Source organism: Uranotaenia lowii, chromosome 1 (genome assembly GCF_029784155.1).
Source record: "Uranotaenia lowii strain MFRU-FL chromosome 1, ASM2978415v1, whole genome shotgun sequence".
Classification (NCBI taxonomy): domain Eukaryota; kingdom Metazoa; phylum Arthropoda; class Insecta; order Diptera; family Culicidae; genus Uranotaenia; species Uranotaenia lowii.
In genome coordinates, this window is record NC_073691.1 from 113,821,707 (window position 1) to 113,838,952 (window position 17,246).

Below are 17,246 nucleotides of genomic sequence, written 5' to 3' on the forward strand. Positions count from 1 at the left end.
AGATTTCAGATTTCAGATTCAGATTTCAGATTCAGATTTCAGATTCAGATTCAGATTTCAGATTCAGATTTCAGATTTCAGATTCAGATTTCAGATTCAGATTTCAGATTTCAGATTCAGATTCAGATTTCAGATTTCAGATTTCAGATTTCAGATTTCAGATTCAGATTTCAGATTTCAGATTCAGATTTCAGATTCAGATTTCAGATTCAGATTCAGATTTCAGATTCAGATTCAGATTTCAGATTCAGATTTCAGATTCAGATTTCAGATTCAGATTTCAGATTCAGATTTCAGATTCAGATTTCAGATTCAGATTTCAGATTCAGATTTCAGATTCAGATTTCAGATTCAGATTTCAGATTCAGATTTCAGATTCAGATTTCAGATTCAGATTTCAGATTCAGATTTCAGATTCAGATTTCAGATTCAGATTCAGATTTCAGATTCAGATTTCAGATTCAGATTTCAGATTCAGATTTCAGATTCAGATTTCAGATTCAGATTTCAGATTCAGATTTCAGATTTCAGATTCAGATTTCAGATTTATTCATATTTTAGATTCAGATTTCAGATTCCGATTTCAGATTCATATTCAGATTTCAGATTCAGATTTCAGATTTCAGATTCAAGTTCCGGATACAGGTTCAGATTTTATATTTCTGATTCAGATTCAATCCTCATCTTTCAGGCAATTACTATTACCTTTGCCGATGAAAATATCTTTCGTTGCCGACCTCGCAGAGTAGAAGTGTACGCAGAAGCTTCGATTTCCACAAAAATATCCATAAGCAAACGCTTTGAAAAACTTAGTCTAAAAAATAATCTGACCTTTCGTGCTTTTCGCGCTTTAGACTTTTGAAGTGGTTAAGGTTAAAGCACAAGATGAAAGTTTTGAATTGTTAGGTTATCCGGCTAGTTTCATATGTAGGATAAAGCTTCTTTCCTGGACATCATTATTGATTAATGGGAAAATCTCACAGTTCTTCATTGACAGCTCAAGAAGCGTGTTGTACGCATGTTCGAAGAGAATGGCCTGGCTGTCATGCATGGAAAAATATACAAATTTGGTTTCTGTGTCGTCATACTGGATAGTGATGAATTCTCTTTTTTTTTTGTTGTAACTAGACGGGTATTTTTCCTCGTTTTTTTTTGTATTGGTGAGAAAATCTAAAAAAAAAAGAATAAGGCTAGGGGTGAAATATTGCTCCTCAATGAAAAAGCTCTCCCGCCTACGGATGGGTCATTCAGGCAGGAGTTGGACGATTGGAAGTAAATCTTGAGATTGGGAAAATCTTCCTGGCGCTGCATGGTGTACAATACAGGTACCCCCATCTTCTCAGCTACTGAAATGAGCTGCTGATGAAGGAAAAACGAGTTAACCTAACAGATGATACGTTCATTGTGAATCTCAGAGATGTGTGTGTGTATTGTGCTTATTTTCCAACAATCATTTGCCAAGCAAGCGTGAAGCAGGTCGGTTCGTTTTATCGTCGCTGGGCTGATTTTCCGGATACTCGGTTGATTCCGGAACTGTGGAACAAGGAACGGTCGGTTTGGTCTATTGCTGTATGCTTCGGAAGTTCAAAAAAGGAACAGTACCCACTAAATTTCCCAGAAACTTTCAATCGGAATCTTGTTTGTGAGTGAAACATAATGGAAGCATATCATAAAACTTTGAAATGTTGTAACAATATGGTTCTGGTGAAAAAAGTTAAAACACTCAATTGTGGCGCCCAGTCGATAATAAACTGCTAGGAAAATTTTGTAGTCGTGGTTTTTCCAGCGTAATACCAATTTGAACATTTTCTCAAGATAACATATTTTATTGATTTTTAAATCCATTTTCTCGCATACACAGACAAACTCCACAGGCTGTTTTGCGTCAAAATACACATACGGCACTCGGCTGGAAAACCGTCTGTATCGCATCAACAATTTTATTGGTCCTACACGCTTAACAACTGGGAGTAATTCGTAGTGAAAGCGCGTAACACAGTAGTGTGCGATTTACTGAAGAAGCACTGTGCTAAGTCCCAGGTACAATAGTGGTGATGATGTTTATTCCGAAATGGTGTTACATCTCGGCAGGGTTGATTGCATGTTGCCTGGTGGTGACAATTCATAGTTCGTCTGATGCTCATCCAAACAGAGTATTCACGAGTTCATTCCTCGTGCGGTTCAAACGCCACGTCGATCATGCCCAGGCTCACGACATCGCTGAACGTAATGGATTCGTCAACCTAGGAATGGTAGGTATTCATTTGTGGGGTTCAGAGTGCGGTTAAGAGTTTCCTTTATTATTAAATTTTATTGATATATCATATTTCAAGTTTTCTGCCAAATATGCAAACTTAAATTTACTCATAGATGCCTTCAGTAAGCAAAATAACTGCCGTAATTTTTTGACGAGTACGCCATCTGTTAACAAAAATAAGGCGATATGGAAATTTTCTTAGTTCAAAAACATAAATTAGTACCTGCATACTTTATTTCGTCCTACTTCAAATATTAAGCAGAAAACAAGGTGGATCAGGGCGAAATTTACTTAACTAATCTTGAGATAACTTTGAACTTGATAACACAAATTCGGTCAAACGTGTTCGCACATTGCTTGTATATAAATTTCTTCTACAATTTATTTTTTACCACGGAAAACAACCTACATGGCAACATCGGTAAAATTAAGCATCAATTCAGCCATACATATGGTGCTTTTGTAATTGAACGTTGCATAGTCAACCGTTTCAAGCATACCTTCAGGCTTTTTCAACCAGGGAATGGATTTTCTGCTGAGCAAGAGATATATTTGATTTAGGATCAGAATAAGAATTAACCCGGGGATTATTCAGCAATAAAATATTTTGTTCATAATCTGCAATACCTTTGCATAACTCCGTTCAAAGAATCGATGTTTTGCAGATGAGCAAGAGATCTGGATTTCATTTCAAAGAGAGAATGCACCATTAACACAGTTTGTCAATCCTTTTTTAAAATCTTAAATTTATAAACCTGTAAGAAAAATAACTTTGTGATAGAAAATTATACTAATGATAAAATAGTTATATAAAATCTAAACTTTACATACACGATTGTATTCTGAATAGAACCTCCATAAAAAAGCTGAACTTATTCTTTTGATTATTAAAACGTAACTGCAAAAAAATAAAGTTAATAGCTTTACACTAAGACTGCATTTATTCCGCTCGGGATCATGGCCCTTCGAACCACAGGAAAAGTCCTCAAATGTCGCGAAATTCGAATGAAAACCCTTTTGAATGTCGGGACGCTTCACTTCTCCTGAAATCTGGGATAAAATTCCTACAAATGAACAGGAACTCGGAGCACATTAGACACGTTTGTTGTCTTTTTCGCTGTCGTACCAAATTTCCTTTCCCTTTCTGTTGATACCGCAAGTCTCAAATGTAAAGTCCTTAGTAAATCTTTGCCTCACAAATATTGTTTAAAAGTTTTATTTTGGCAAAGAAAGTTCAAGTGCAAATACGAAATAGAGTCCGGACAACAACAAATTGCTGATTCAAAAAAGCTGAAACGAGCTGCCAAAGGATTCAAGAAATTCGTCAACTATTTACTCATCAACAGTCACGCTCCACTAGCTGATCAACCAGCAAAAGAGGTCAGTGTTGAAAATGGCTAGATTATCCGTGGTAGTTTTGATTGCTGTTTGCTGATTATCAAAGTTCTTGAATGCCTGCAAAATTAGAAGACTTCGCCTACAAAAATTATACATCATGCATGGCCACGGCGGCAATTTCCGTGTAAGTATTCACAATCCATCCCATCCATCCATCACATCCCGGCTAACATTCCCGTAGCGGCATTTCAACGGTTCAACAACATCCAAACTGTCGCGCCTATTTTAAATGCAGAAAAATATAATTAAAAATGATTCTAAATGAAAGTTAAAGTGGAAGTTAAAATAAAATTGATGTATAAAACAATTATAATGTTTTTTTTTTATTTAAAAAGTTTGGGTTTGATGGAAAGGCAGGGAAAAAGGGAAAACCATTTCAGTACATCCTGGGAAGAACCCTTCTCGTGCTTACAGGAGAATTGAAAAAAATCCCTGCCAATTACAGGAGCCAGCTGTTTCGAACCTTCAGGCAGGGTTCAACGGGTTCAATACGCACGAGTGCGTCGAATGAGAAAGAGAAAATTTTACGCAGCTCTTTCGTTCTCTGTTCGCGGGCACATTTAATTGCTCAAAATTCTCACGTGAAATTTGCGGCCGAAACGCAGCTTGGATAATTTTGAGCCGTGCGATTTTTGCGCACGGCTATTCGAGAGGGCGAGTGGTTCGGGAATTGCGTTTGCGTTTCTCTAGCCGCATGCGTGTGGAGCTCCGAGGACACATCAACCAAGAGGACACGGCGGCGCACCAGACGGTGCGCGCGGCTCTTTAGCACACGGAGTGTGGGCCGTGTGTTTGGGGGCCGATTAAGAAATCTGTACGAATAATTTAATTAATAGAATTGGTTAAAAAGTTTGTAGCGCGCAACGGAATTGGTGGGAGGGTTATTACAATTCATGTTAGAAGTTTTAAAATACTTATAAGCACTTATAAGTTCTAGTTAGCAACACTAGTAACTATGAAATTTTTACCATGAACTAGAAAAATTTCGCGAAAAAGGCCAAATCAAAGAGCTTTAAGCAAGTTTTGTTAAAATAAAACTGTTTAGATCGATCAGATAAGTCAATGGTTGGAATATTAATTAGTTGTTGTGTCTTTGCTTTGTGTTTAGCTCCGATTTCAACATGCAATCCATCTAGGGAAAGGGTTCGACTTGCAGGTGACGAAAACTAGTGTCGCGAATTCGCTAGTATAATCTACTAATGTTAGTACCGCGAGAAATGTGTTTAGCTCCCATTTCTTTAGTGAAAGGGTTTGACTTGTATAGGTGACGAAAAACAGTGTCGCGAGTTCACTAGTACAAGCTACTAGTGTTAGTACAGGTAGAAATTAGTTTCGCTCCGATTTCAACTTTCGGCCGGTCAAATGAAAGGGATCGACTTGTAGGTGACGAAAAATATTGTCGCGAGTTCGCTAGTACAAGCTACTAGTTTTAGTACAGGTAGAAATAAGTGGAGCTCCGATTTCAACTTTTGACTGGTCAAGTGAAAGGGTTTGACTTGTAGGTGGCAAAAAATAGTGTCGCGAGTTAGCTAGTACAAGCTACTAGTGCTAGTACAGGTAGAAATTAGTTAAGCTAAGATTTCAACTTTCGACCGGTCAGGTGAAAGGGTTTGACTTTCAGGTGACGAAAAATAGTGTCGCGAGTTCACTATTACAAGCTATTAGTGTTAGTACCGATAGAAATTAGTTAAGCTTCGATTTCAACTTTTGACCGGTCAAGTGAAAGGGTTTGATTTTTAGGTGACAAAAAATAGTGTGTTTTTTTTTGTTGGTAACCACAGGTGGTAAATCCCGGTTTACGGATTGTATTCCAAGGCACGGCGAGCCACCGCTTCCCCCCAGTTTGCTACTCTGGGTCCATGGGTACAATGGGAAGACTCATGATATACTCCGTGTATACCCCCTACTCCCTAAACTCCACCTGGGGCCGCAGACCTGGTTCCCACCTCGAACTGTTTAGTACACTATACTTCAATAGTGGGAGGTCTATTCGCGCTAATGCGCTCCAAGGCAATACTCATTAACGAGACCACTTTCAGCAAAACCTCTCATCCTTACGACTCGACGTCTGAACTCTCCTCTAACGACTTGAGAACCGACATCTCCTCGCAATGACTCGAGATTCCCGCACAAACCTCTCCTCTTCGCGACTTGAGGCCTGATCTCTCCTCTAACGACTTGAGATCCGACCCCCCTCGCATCGACTCGAGGTTTACCTCTCCTCTGCACGATTCAAGGCCCGATCTCTCCTCTAACGACTTGAAATCTGACCTCTCCTCGTAATGACTCGAGGTGACCACTTGTACCCCTCCTCTTGTTGGTAAGGGGCCTGATCCCTCCTCTTACGACTCGAGACCCGACCCCTTATCATAAAGACTCGGGGTTGACCACACAAACCTCTCCGCCTGAAGGTTTGAGACCTGACCTCTCCTCTAACGATTCGAAGCCCGACCTCTTATATTGTCTTATCTTTGTAACTTCAAACCGCGGGGTCGGACGCACTCTACTCGACAGCCCCCCGTCGATGGGGTCAGTCTACTCCGACCGTTGTCCGGTCTTCTTTATCCCTCTTGGCTGGCAACCCTAGGATTTTTGGCCCGCGGATTTTCCTGCCCGTTGTGTGCCAGATCGAGAGCAGCTTCTCCTAAACTCGCGCCTGTCACGGCACACATTCGGGACTTGGAACGCTACGACTCGGATGTTTCCCGACGGTGACGACATCCTACACCGACTCGAGAGGCTCGCCCGGCAGCGAGAGCCTCTCTACCCGTGGGTATCCCCCGACAGTGGTTAACCCTCTTCCCTCGAGATCCGCTGCGAAGAAGGTTAAGTCTTATACACAGTTTCCCTCTTAGGAAGTGGCACTACTCGGATACCCCCCGACGTTGGGGTATCCTACACACGTTCGCGGCGCACCCCCGACCTCCGCTACGCAGAAGATGTTGCCTTATCTTTGTAGCTTCGATCAAGGGATCGGACGCACACTACTCAAATGCTCCCCGTCGATGGAGTCATCCTACACCGTTCGCGGACTGCCGTTGGTTCCAGCTCCTCTGCAGGGCAGTCATGATCCGGGTGAACCCATCGCTGACCGCATGCCAAGTGTTGGAATCCGCACACATCCTCTGTACAACGTTATCTGCTGTCGTGGATATGGCAAATATGGAAGTACGTACCGCCGCAAACCTCGGACAGACAAACACCACATGCTCAGGTGTTTCCTCTTCTCCAGCACAATCTGGGCAGTATGGCGAAGCCACATGTCCAAACCGGTAGTGGTACTTCATGAAGCATCCATGACCAGTCAGGAATTGCGTCATATAGAAGTCTACTTCACCGTGCCTTCTTCCGATCCAGCTCCCGATGTGCGGGATCAGACGATGGGTCCACCTTCCTCTCGTTGAGCTGTCTCACAGCTGCTGCCAGTTGGACATCGAGTCCTCATTGGCGAGGTCTCGTACATTGGGCGTGTCTTTGTTGTCGTAGCAATAGACATCCTCCTCAAGCAAAACCGAGATGGGCATAACACCCGCTACTACACAGGCGGCTTCGGACGACATGGTCCGGTATCCACTGATAACATCCACTGATAACCCGCAGGTTCATCAGCCGCTGAACGCTGCTAAGTCGCTGTAGGTTACAGCTTCTTCCCAGGGCCTGCCTCTAGGCCGCTGCTCCGTACCGCAAGATCGAAGTGGTCACGCTTGCCAGAATCCGTCTTTTGCTGCTTTGGATGGCCGAGGAGTTCGGCATCATCCGTGTGAGTGCGGCCGTGGCCATTGCCGCTCTCTTGCACACGTATTCGACATGGCTCGTAAAGCTGAGTCCCTAAGTACTTGATTGCGCGTTTGGACACGATATTGCACGGTCCAACGGCAATGGTACCTGTTTGGGGTGAGATCAGGTTGGTGATAAGCACCATCTCGGTTTTGTGGTGGGCTAGACGCAGGCACTTGGAGTGCATCCAGCTTTCCACTGCCTGGATAGCTACCGTGGCCAGTAGCTCAACCTCCGCTGTTGAGGAGCCTCTCGCCAAGAGGACTATACCATCCGCAAATCCTACGAGTTCAGCTCCCGATGGGAGGCTCGTTCGTAGAAGTTCGTCGTAAGTGATGTTCCACAGAACCGGGCCGAGTATTGACCTCTGTGGAACACCCACCGAAACCTCTTGTGTTCGCAAACCCTCGCCGGTCATATACTGCAGTTGGCGATTGTGGAAGTAACTTTCCACAAGCCTATACAGATATGCCGGGAATTTTCATTTGGATGAGCGACGACGCAATCGCTGTCCAGCTGACACTGTTGAAGGCGTTCTTCACATCCAGAGTGACAACCGCGCAAAAGCGGAGCCCTCTCCTCTTGGTCAGCCTGGCTCTGTCCGCTACCTCGATGACCGAGCGGATGGCATCTACGGTGCTGCGGCCTCGACGGAAACCAAACTGTTTCCCCGAGAGTCCGCCCTCGCTTTCAGTATACCTCTGAAGTCGGTTCTGAATCACCTTCTCCCCGCTGTATCCAGTAGACAGATCGGCCGATATGCCGATGGGTCTCCTGGACGCTTACCCGGTTTTGGCAGAAGGACGAGTTTCTGCCGTTTCCACGTGTCAGGGAACACCTGCTCCGTCACGTATCGTTGCAACGATGTCCGGAACATATCGGGGAACTCCCTGATTGCGGCCTTCACTGCGACGTTCGGAATGCCATCCGGTCCGGGGGCCTTCCTCGGTTGGAGAGACTTGGCGATCTCGCGAAGTTCTTCCACCGTTATCCGCTCTTCGGCGCTAGTGTCCCAATCATACGGGACTGTTTCCCAGCGGATAACATCGTGCTGTGGGAACAGCTCATTGATGATGACCCTCAGTTTATCGGGGCACGTTTCAGGTGGTGCACCCCCACTTTTAGTTCTGCCCATGACTATCCGATAGGCATCACCCCATGGACAGTCGTTGGCGTCACGGCATAACTGCTTGAAACGTGCCCTCTTACTTGCGTTGATGGCCCTGCGGAGGGCCGATCTCGCGCTTGTGAAGAGTGGCCTACGCTCCGTTCGCTCTTCTTGGGTCCTTGCGTTCTGCATCCTGCGCCTTGCCCTATGGCAGTCGGCACGCAGACCCGCAATTTCCTCCGTCCACCAATAGACGGGTGGCCCAGTGTTTTTATGCTTGGCCCTTCTCGTCATCGCAGCATCGCAAGCGCGAGCTAGAACCCTCGTCAGTTCTTCCGCGGACAGGTTGTCCAGGTTCCTCTCCCAGTGCAACGCTTCGACAAAGACGTTCTGGTCGAACTGCGTTGTCTTCCAGAGGCGTTCTCCTGTACGAGACTCGCGTCTACCTGTCCGCGTACTTGAGCCTAGCCGATAGCGAATCGCGAAGTGATCGTTATTCGTGTAGGCCTCGCTCACCATCCAATCGCATACCAACCCCGGGCTGCCGAAGGTGACATCTATGGTTGACTCGCTCCCGTTCCAACCCTGGTAGGTACTGGTGTTCCCTACGTTGGCCAGATCCACATTAAGCCTCGCCAGGGCTTCTAAAAGTATTTGACCTCTGGGGTTTGTGAGGCGGCCAACCCATTCTTCGGCCCACGCGTTAAAGTCGCCAGCAATAACTATGGGGCATTTCCCCGTTAGAACATCTACCATCTTGTCAACCATAGTGCCGAACCTCTCCAAGGACCATCTTGGGGGAGTAGTAGATCCCGTTAACTTTGGCCACCACCATGCCTTCGTTTTCCGTCGCCACCACTTCTTGTATGGGGAAACTACCTGTTACCCATATCGCGGCCAGTTTAGCATCATCGGAGTGGTACCGCCTGCGCCTTTGTGTAGGCAGGGCACCTAGGATTACCAGCAGCGTGGTGTCCAGCGCAGACAGGGCATTTAGCAGGCTTCTCACAGTTAGCCGACTTGTGGCCGGTTTCGCTGCAGCGCCAGCATATGCCGCTTTTGTCTGGCCCAGTGCAGTCGAACGACTTGTGACCGTTCAACAAGCACTTGAAGCACCGGTCCGGTTGCTGGGGGATGGATATCTGACAGATATACTATCCCACCTTTAGCCGCCCACACCTAAGTGCGGCGTTTGCTGCTGCAACCGGAAGTTTGACCAGCCCAATCTGCATGCCAGATCTGGGGGGGGCATTCCACAGCCGAACCGACATCTGGTCTGAGCGGATTTTGCACTGCTCGACCAGTGCCACCCGCTGTTCATCTTCCGTCGTGACTTCATCCAGGTTTTTAACACGGATGATCACCTCCTTACAGAGGGCACACACCTCAGCCTTGTCGCCAAGGGCTTCGGCTGCCTTAATCGTAAGGGTCCCGCTGGAGTTTCCAGCACCACGCTTTAGTTCGAGGATCATCTCGCCGGTGCGTGTCCGACGGATCCTCCGAACTTTTTCGCCTAGATCGGTGAGGTCTTCGTTCGTACGCATCTGTCGCAAACCATCTGCGTACGTGCCCTCAGGTGCTTTGACGACAATCGCCTCGCCCCTCTTCCTGACGCGACGTTTGCGTCGTTGGGGTCGGGGTTGGCTTTTCCCGTCTCCGTACCTTTGGGCCTTCCCCTTCTGCGCGATACCGTTTGCCATCCGGTATTCGCGCTCGTCGGCTCACCTGCCTTTTCTGCAGGGCCTTCCGCCCGCTTGAAAGCGCTGGCCGCAAGATCCTGCCGGACAGACGGATCCTCCGCTCTTTTCTTAGGGTCACCGGGTCTGAGTTCCCCGGGAGACCCTCTCTTACGTTTACTGTTGCCAGCAAACGCAAGGACGCCCTCTGTTTGGGCAAAGGCATTGACCTTCTTCGGGCGGATGGTGTCCGCCCTCAGAGGGGTCTCTGCCGGCCCTCGCTCCTTTGGTCTGGCCTCGGGCTCCGCAAGACGTTCCACCACAGCTTTGTTGGCTGCGATGAAAAGCTGCATCACCCTGGCTAGCTTCTCGCGTATTTCCTTGTGGATGTTGGACTTCCCCTTCACACATTCCACAAGGTCAGCGATGCCAGCCATGGCCGTGACGAACTCTACAGGAGCTCCCGGATCTTGGAGTTCCGGGGAGCTCAGTAGGTTCTCCAGCGCTTCCTGTACTTCTTCGTACGGGTCCGCTCGAACATCGCTCGGTGTTTCCACCGACGTCGCCGTCGGGTCCACCGGGTTGGCAGATTGCCTAACCGGCGAACGCCTAAGGCTACTCCCACCGAACGGGTTCGGGCTCTCGCCTTTATCCGTTCCGTTTCTTTTTGCTTCTTTTGAATTTTTTCTCATTTTGAATCCCACGAGTGGCAAGGTAACGAACGGTCCACTGCGCCAGTGACCTGCTTAGAGCCGCAAGGACTGGGATACTGTGGGGTGTGTCCCGGTGCCCCACAGACAACTGACTTAACGACCCGCCAGCCTTCCAGGTACATCGGCACGGTTAAGCTTTATACGTTCACCAATGGAGTCGGTTTCCGATAGAAATTGCCGTGATCAAAATTCGATAACGAGGGTCTTCGTAAGGGGGGGGGGGGGGGGGGGGTGTAGTTCTCTCGGCCGTACATCTGCATAAAGTAGACACGTTTCCACTCTGCACCACGGGGAGTGAAGCCAGTGAAGCAAGTGAAAGCCCGAATAGAAAAACATTTTGAAAAAACCATGAATTGTATTTTCACATTATCATGTAGTTCATGGTTGCCGCTATGAATATCATGGTACAAGAAACCTTGAATGCACTGTCAAATTCATCGTTTTCTACAATGAAATTTACGGTTTAGACAAAAATTACCATGAAAAAAGGGGGTTGTTAAGCAACTTAACCATGAAAAAATCAACTTTTTTCCATACAGTTCAGAACACAAAAATATATAGTTCATGGTTATTTCAGCATCTAGTTTTCCTCAAGGAAACCGTGAAATTCAATATTTTTTAATTAATATTCATGGTTTTAAGGAAGATTAAATGCAATGTTATTTCGTGATCTTATTAAATAATTGTTGTGTTTAGGTTTTCGTATATATAATATTTATTTCATTGTAATATTTGACACGTATCAAATTCCAACATATTTATATTACATACAGAATGCTGCTATCTACTCCGTCGACCACCAGCTGAAATGCATTACGCATTACGGGACTCCGACCTGATATAATAGACTGGTTGGGTTGAGGGTTGATAACAGAATGAGTTTATTAAGAACTATGTAAGTCAATGGTTACTATTCCAACATCCCCCCTTAACCGTGACTATTGTATCCCAAGTGCTTGTCTTCCGGTTTCGAAAGTGGCCAATGGTAGAGATTTGGTCAACAGGTCCGCCGTTTGATGTTTGGATCCAATATGTTCCAGCTTGAGAGACTTGTCAGCAACTTTCTCGCGCACAAAATGATGTCGTATGTCTATATGTTTGCTTCGCTGTGAATATCCAACTTCATTTTCGGCAAGGCAGATGGTACTCTTGTTATCGCAGTAGATTGTCACCGGGTCTGAATCTCCAAACAGTTCTTTCCGCATTCCCTTCCACCAGATCGCTTCCTGTGTAGCAGCAGAAACCGCCATGTATTCCGCTTCGGTCGTTGACAACGCCACCGTGGTTTGTTTTCTACAGCTCCATGTTATCGGTCCGCCGGATTGGAGGAAAACGAATCCGGTGATAGATCGTCTTGAATCAGGATCGTTTGCCCAGTCTGCATCGCTGTAGCCTAAGAACCTTCGATCAGCTTTCTTCGAATAGATCAGTTTCATTTCTTTCGTGTGCTTCAGGTACCTCAGGATACGTTTTGCAGCCGTCCAATGTGCTTTCCCTGGATTACTACTAAAGTGACTAACAGCATTCGTAGCATAAGCGATATCGGGTCGAGTACCTTGTACCAAAAACTGAAGACCTCCTACTAGTTCCCGGAAAGGTACATTGCTCATGGTGTTCCGCTCTTCTTCGGTTTGTGGGCACATCTCCTTCGTGAGCTTCTGGTTGAAATCGGCAGGGGTAGTCGCAGTATTACAATCAACAACACCAAACCGATTAAGAAGATCATCTATGTAATGCTCTTGATCTAGCATCACCTCGTCCGTGGTTCTGGTGACCCGGAATCCTAGGACCTTGGTTGCCAGGCCCAAATCTTTCATCTGGAATTTGCTTTCCAGAGTCCTCTTCAATTCATCCACTCGTTGCTGGTTGTTCGAAAATATTAACAAATCGTCCACATACACGGCTACAATCAAAATCGATTTATTTTCTATTTTGAAGTAGACGCAAGTGTCGTATCTGGATCGCTTCAGACCAGCTTTTCGCAGTTGCCCATCCAGCTTCTGGTTCCATACACGACTTGCCTGCTTCAAGCCGTATAATGCCTTCTTTAGTCGACACGATTGATTCGGATGAGCCTGATCTACAAAACCTTCGGGTTGCTCCATGTAGATCTCTTCCCCGTCGAGGTCACCTTGCAAGAACGCTGTTACTGCATCCATTTGATGTATTTTCAGGTCCAAACGAGCAGCAGCAGCCATCAGATAACGAACGGTAGCGTAACGGACAACTGGGGAATAAGTTTCCGTGTAATCGACACCCTTGACTTGTGAAAAACCTTTGATCACGAGTCGAGCTTTGAAGCGTTCGAGTGACCCATCGGCATTCGTCTTCACTCGATAGACCCATTTGCACTTCAAGGCCTTCCTCCCGCTGGGCAAGTCCGCCAGCTCCCAAGTACCATTCAGGATTAGCGACTGGTATTCTGCTTTCATGGCCTCCTTCCACTGCAAACCATTAACGCTCGTCAGGGCTTCGTTCATCGTTTGGGGTTCTGTCAAAGTATCCTGAGAGGAGGGGGAAACCTTTTTAGGAAGAATACCTAATCCCATATGAAAATCTCGATACTTGCCTGGGAGTAAGCGCTCCCGCTCACTGCGCCTTACCAACATTTGTGGGTCCTCTGAGTGTGAGGGGAGCGCGGAAGCAGGCTGTTCTTCCTCGCTACCATCTTCAGCATCGCTGTACTCGGACCAATTCGATTCTTGATCATCGCTCGATACTATATCGACCTTCACATCGGTAACTGGCGCTTGATCCACTTCGGAATCAATGACTAAAGTGACAGGATCAACTTCTGCTGAGGGCTCTTCATCGTGAACGCCAAACTGATCTTCATTCAGGAAAATAACGTCGCGGCTCACTATCACGTTTCTTTTCTTTGGATGATAAACGCGATACGCCTTGGAATTTTCGCTGTATCCCATGAAGAGACACTTCTCCGATTTTGGGTCCCACTTCTTCCTTTTTTCGTCTGGAACTCGAACCATAACCTCCGAACCAAATACTCGAAGGTGGGCCAAATCCGGTTTCCTGCCAGTGAACTTTTCTTCGGGTGTTACCTTCAATTCCGACATCGGCGAACGATTGATGATGTAGGAAGCCGTAGCCACAGCTTCCGCCCAAAAACGTTTTTTCAATTTGGCGTCACACAGCATGCTCCGAGCTCGTTCGACAATCGTTCTGTTCATCCGCTCGGCTAACCCGTTCTGCTGGGGAGTGTAAGGGACACTGGTTTCATGACGAATACCTGCTTGACGAAGAAACTCTTCCATGTTGCTATTGAGGTATTCTCTGCCATTGTCGGATCTGAGACACTTGATAGTCTCACCAGTTTGGTTTTCAGCATATGATTTGAAGTCCTTGAAAGCACCAAAAACTTCACTTTTCGATTTCAAAAAATAGATGAAAACCTTTCTGCTAGCGTCATCCACAAACGTGAGAAAATATCGGCATCCTCCGATCGATTTCGTCTCCATGGGGCCACACAAATCCGTATGAATCAATTCCAATACACAGTTTGCTCTTCTACCCTTCGATTTGAATGATTTTCGACTGTGTTTTCCTTCGATACATGGAACACACTTCAGTTGGGTGCTACTGTTGTAATTGATTCCTGTTGCCATTCCGGTTAGACGCTGCATGTTACCAACGGACAAATGACCTAACCGTCGGTGCCACAGTTCAAAATTATTCCGGGCTTGAACCAAATTCGCCGACTCGGTGCGTACCTTCAGCTTGTACAGACCGCCAGTTTCCTTTCCGATTGCAACGACCTCCTTTTCTGGACTCAATACTTTGCAGGACTCTTTATTGAAGACCACTTGGTACCCGTTTGAACAGATCTTGCTCACGGACATAAGGTTGATCGCCAACTCTGGAACACACAAAACATTGCTGATGGACAGTTCACATTTCTTACCATCGCAATCGGCGTCTAATTTGACAGATCCTTTCGCCACAACAGGAACAACGGAATTGTTTGCCACGTTGATACTGCCAGACATACTAGTGGCTTCTTGCATAACGTTCCTATTCCGGCAAAGATGAGTGGTGGCTCCAGAATCAAATATCCACTCTTCCGGTCTCGTACACGCCTCCACTGTGTTGTACGCAGCGAAGAATGCTGCATGTCCGCTTTGCTTTCCGTCTCGCCCCGATTTCGTGGATCTTTTCCTCTCACCCTGCTGCTTGCATTCGGACGAATAATGGCCCATTTTGTTGCAACGGTAACATTTTATCGACGATTTCTCACCGCCCTTCTGCGCTTTCGGGTTCGAATAAAATGCTTCTTCACTTGAGCCAGATTGTGAATCGCACACCTTCACATCTTGAAGAATCTTGGCTTTAACAATGTCCGCTGTCAGCTTGATGCCAGATGATTCCAGTCCAAGAATCATAGGTTCGTAACGTTTTGGTAATCCCTTCATCAGCAAACTTGCGAGCCACGTGTCGTCGACTTTAAAACCAACCTCGGCCAATTGATGACTTGTGGTAAAAAGCTCGTTGACATATTCCTGCGTCGATTTGCATATCACCTCTTCTTCTCGCTCCGCGCCAACCAATCGGATTGCCGTTAACTTTCGCAAAAGTCCGATTTTTCTGGTTGAGCCATCGTCCTCGTACGTGCTTCGAAGATTGTCCCATGCTTCCTTCGCCGTCTTCGCATCTCTGACCAATCCGTAGATACTCGGGTCGATGCTTAGACATATCGTGGCCAATGCTTGCTCGGAAACCTCGTCGCTCACCGCCGGATCTTCATCGTTTCTCGCTTTCACTGCGCACCAGGTCCGTTCCTTAATAAGGACCATCTTGGTCGCGAAAGCCCAAGAACTGTAGTTCTCCGAACCTCGTAGAATTTCCCGTATGGAAAGAGCCACAGAACTGCTTCCGGTCTTGATGTTTCTCGAATTTTCCATTTTCTTGAGAAAAATTTTCAACTTGTTTATTCTGCTAAGCAACCAACCGTTACTATGTAGCTTGCTGGGTCCACAACCTGATATAATAGACTGGTTGGGTTGAGGGTTGATAACAGAATGAGTTTATTAAGAACTATGTAAGTCAATGGTTACTATTCCAACACGACCAAGTGATTCCTTTCCATTTCTTCACAGGCTTGTGGGAAGGGATTTTGTCGCTGGAAATGATAAACAAAAGATTATAAAAATGATTTTTTCTTCCATGCTTCGATACTACTCACCGGTTTGGTCATATCAACACTTGATGGTTTAATATTTTTGTGCCAAGAAACCATCGAAAAATGTGCCGACCGAAATTTTTCGAGCAAAACAAAATTGCCGCAGCTGTCAACCCAACACGAAAAATTAGAGAAGTGTAAATTTTTGTACTAAAGGCTAGGATGTAATTTTTACCATTAAGTACATGACCACCTTCGAATTCAATGGAAAATGAATGTGAAACCATGGTTCCTGCTATTCGGGAGGGTACTTGTAGGTGACGAAAAATAGTGTCGCGAGTTCGCTAGTACAAGCTACTAGTGTTGATACAGGTAGAAATTAGTTTTGCTCTGATTCCAACTTTCGACCGGTCAAGTGAAATGGTTTAACCTAAACTAATTTCTATCGGTACTTACACTAATAGCTTGTACTAGTGAACTCGTGACACTATTTTTCGTCACCTACAAGCCAAACTCTTTCACTTGACCGGTCGAAAGATGAAATCGGAGGTTAACTAATTTCTACCTGTACTTACACTAGTAGCTTTTACTAGCGAGTTCGCTACACTATTTTTGTTACCTACAAGTCAAACCCTTTCACTTGACCGGTCGAAAGATGAAATCGGAGCTAAACTAATTTCTACCTGTACTTATACTAGTAGCTTGTACTAGCGAACTCGCGACACTATTTTTCGTCACCCACAAGTTAAATCTTTTCACTTGACCGGTCGAAAGTTGCAATCGGAGCTAAACTAATTTCGACCTGTACTAACGCTAGTAGCTTGTACTAGCGAACTAGCGACACTATTTTTCGTCTCCTACAGGTCAAACCCTTTCACTAGAGGGGTCGCAAGTTTAAATCGTAGCTAAACACATTTCTCGCGGTACTAACACTAGTAGCTTGTTCTAGCGAACTCGCGACACTAGTTTTCGTCACCTACAAGTCAATCCCTTCCACCAGAGGGGTCGCATGTTTAAATTGGAGCTAAACACATTTCTCGCGGTACTAACATTAGAAGCTTGTACTAGCAAATTCGCGACACTATTTTCCGTCACCCTTACACTAAAGGGGTCGCAAGTTGAAATTGGAGCTAAACTAATTTCTACCGGTATTAATTCTGTTAATCATCATTAGTTTGTTTTA

The 17,246-nt window shown here is 45.8% G+C and overlaps 1 protein-coding gene across 3 annotated transcripts in view; it reads left to right on the forward strand.

Moving 5' to 3' along the window:
* Positions 1 to 1,193: 1,193 nt before the first annotated feature.
* The window catches only part of LOC129739008 (neuroendocrine convertase 2), a 48,260-nt gene continuing 32,207 nt past the window's right edge, over positions 1,194 to 17,246 (forward strand). The window contains exons 1-2 of one of the 3 annotated variants that reach the window (XM_055730367.1): positions 1,194 to 1,325; positions 1,862 to 2,252. In XM_055730367.1, the coding sequence (XP_055586342.1) occupies positions 2,055 to 2,252 (198 nt within the window). In that variant the 5' untranslated portion in view covers positions 1,194 to 1,325; positions 1,862 to 2,054. The other 2 variants (XM_055730365.1, XM_055730366.1) reach the window with 2 other exon arrangements.